This window comes from Ailuropoda melanoleuca, chromosome 1, assembly GCF_002007445.2.
Source record: "Ailuropoda melanoleuca isolate Jingjing chromosome 1, ASM200744v2, whole genome shotgun sequence".
Classification (NCBI taxonomy): domain Eukaryota; kingdom Metazoa; phylum Chordata; class Mammalia; order Carnivora; family Ursidae; genus Ailuropoda; species Ailuropoda melanoleuca.
The window spans coordinates 64459709-64462497 of record NC_048218.1 but is presented as its reverse complement, the minus strand read 5'-3'; the positions used below and the strand labels follow the sequence as shown (position 1 = coordinate 64462497).

Genomic DNA, 2789 nt, shown 5'->3' with positions numbered 1-2789 from the left:
CAAAGATGACCCAAGAATGAGGCACACCACCTACAAAATCACACAAATCTTTGGAGCTTTTAAAAAGTAACACTCCCGAAATGACAGACTAGCAGATTCTTACTCTTATACATACCGCTTCTTGAGTTGAAAAAAATTTTTTTTTAAGATTTATTTATTTATTTGACACAGAGAGAGAGACAGAGAGCACGAGCAGGGACAGCGGGAGAGGGAGAAGCAGGCTCCCCACTGGGCAGAGAGCCTGATTCAGGGCTCCATCCCAGGACCCTGGGATCATGACCTGAGCCGAAGGCAGATGCTTAACTGACTGAGCCACCCAGGTGCCCCATTGAGCTGAAAAATTTTATTTTATTTTATTTTTAGAAGATTTCATTTATTTATTTGACAGAGAGAGAGCATCAGGCAGAGGGAGAGGAAGAAGCAGACTCCCCGTTGAGCAGGGATCCGGACACTGGACTCAATCCCAGGACCCTGAGATCATGACCTGAGCTGAAGGCAGACGCTTAACCGACTGAGCCTCCCAAGTGTGCCAAGATGAAAAATTTTAAAAGGTGTTTCTTCAACTGTGTCTTTTGAAAGCTTGGCTCAAGACATTCCTCCAGCCGTCTTCTTACTCAATTCCTTTATTTTTCAGCTCCTCTTTGACACGTTTCAGATAACCAGGGTCAGGGTAGCCATACCTGCAGAAGGAAAAAAAACCCTTAGCTTCTTCACAAATGGTCTTAAAGAATCTGTACAGTATTACAGATTAACTGGCATTAACATTCAGTATCCTGAATTGGGGGTTTTGGTGCAAACATTCAAAAACAATCCTGAAAGCAGATGACTTACAATCACTTGTAAGTGTGCAGATGTGAGTCATCCAGCTGGCAAGTGAGCTGAGCTGTCTGCCTAGGTTCTGCCTTCCAATAAGACTTTTTTAAAATTTTCAGCTCATGGTAAGCAGTGACTTTCCTAAAGTCATACTACACTATATATTATGGAGGGTAATCATATTCTACAGGAAAATTTTCTAATTTGGGAAATTTTCAAAAGTCTCAGGATGCATTCCCTTTTGAACACTAAGAGTCTGAGGCATTCTATTTGAATTTCATAAAAAGCAAGTAAAGAACAATTGGATTACCTGTAATACAACTTCCACCACCATTAACTGAGACTTTTCCTAGAGTACTATTGGCCAAGTGAATTTAGGATCTTTATGGACCATTGGGAAGGGAGGATAAAAGAAAGGGTGCTTTTGAAAGAAGGCAAAGTAAATAACATTGCTAGGATCTATCTTCTAAATAGGACACCCCAAATTAAATCACCTTAGATACCATTCATCCTAGATTCTGAAGTTCCTTCCCTTTAATGCAAAATTTAGTAACTGTGTGACACTTTGTGGTTTGGAGGGTAGGAGGTGATAGAACCAATATTTCTGCTTTATGATATTATCATTCCAGACTGGCATCTCTCAAAATACTTTACTGCAATTAATAAATGAATGCAGTAAAGTTGCATGATAAAAATTAATATACACAAATCTGCTGTATTTCTATATACTAATAACAAGGCAGAAAGAGAAATTAAGAAAACAATCCCATTTACAATTGCATCAAAAAGAAGAAAATACCTAGAAATAAATTTAATCAAGAAGGTGGAAGACCTGTACTCCAGAAATTGTAAGACACTGATGAAAGAAATTGAAGATGACACAAACAAATGAAAAAATATACCATGCTCATGGATTGGAAGAATTACTAATGTTAAAATTTCCATACTACCCAATCTACAGATTCAATGCAATCCTTCTCAAATTGCTAATAATATTTTTCATAGAACTTCAACACTTAATCCTAAAATTTGTATGGAACCACAAAAGACCCCAAATAGCCAAAGCAATTTTAAGAAAGAAGAACAAAGCTGGTGTTATCACAATTCCAGATTTCAAGCTATATCACAAAGCTATAGTAATCAAAACAGCATGGTACCAGCACAAAAATAGACACAGATCAATGGAGCAGAATAGAGAGCTCAGAAATAAACCCACAGTTACATGGTCGATCCATCTTCCACAAAGGAGGCAAGAATATATAATGGGAAAGGCAATCTCTTCAATAAATGTTTTGGGGAAATTGGACAGCTACACAGAATAGAATAAAACTGGACCACTTTCTTTTTTTTTTTTTTTTTTNGATTTTATTTATTTATTCGACAGAGATAGAGACAGCCAGCGAGAGAGGGAACACAAGCAGGGGGAGTGGGAGAGGAAGAAGCAGGCTCATAGCAGAGGAGCCCGATGTGGGGCTCGATCCCACAACGCCAGGATCACGCCCTGAGCCGAAGGCAGATGCTTAACCGCTGTGCCACCCAGGCGCCCCTTGGACCACTTTCTTAAACCATACACAAAAATAAATTCAAAATGGATTAAAGACCTAAATGTAAGGCTTAAAACCAGAAAACTCCTCAAAGAAAACATAGGTAGTAATCTCTTGGACATTGGTCTTAGCAACTTTATTCTGGATATGCTCCTCAGGCAAGAGAAACAAAAGTAAAAATGAACTATTGGGACTATATCAAACTAAAAAGCTTTTGCAATAAAACAAAAAGGCAATCTACTGAATGGGAGAAGATACTTGCAAATGATAAATCTGATAAGAGGCTAATATCCAAAATATGTAAAGAACTCATTATAGCTCAACAGCAAAAACCCCACAAAAATCCTGATTTAAAAATGAGCAGAGGGGGGAGGTTAAGATGGCGGAGGAGTAGGGGACACCTTTTTCAGCCGGTCCCCTGAGTTGAGCTGG

The 2789-nt window shown here is 38.7% G+C and overlaps 1 protein-coding gene across 1 annotated transcript in view; it reads right to left on the bottom strand.

Annotated features, from left to right (window-relative positions):
• Positions 1–429: 429 nt before the first annotated feature.
• The window catches only part of DTX3L (deltex E3 ubiquitin ligase 3L), a 9280-nt gene continuing 6920 nt past the window's right edge, over positions 430–2789 (bottom strand). Inside the window, exon 5 of the mRNA XM_034659494.1 lies at positions 430–680. Within this exon, the coding sequence (XP_034515385.1) occupies positions 611–680 (70 nt within the window). The 3' untranslated portion in view covers positions 430–610. The remainder of the gene's footprint in view (positions 681–2789) is intronic.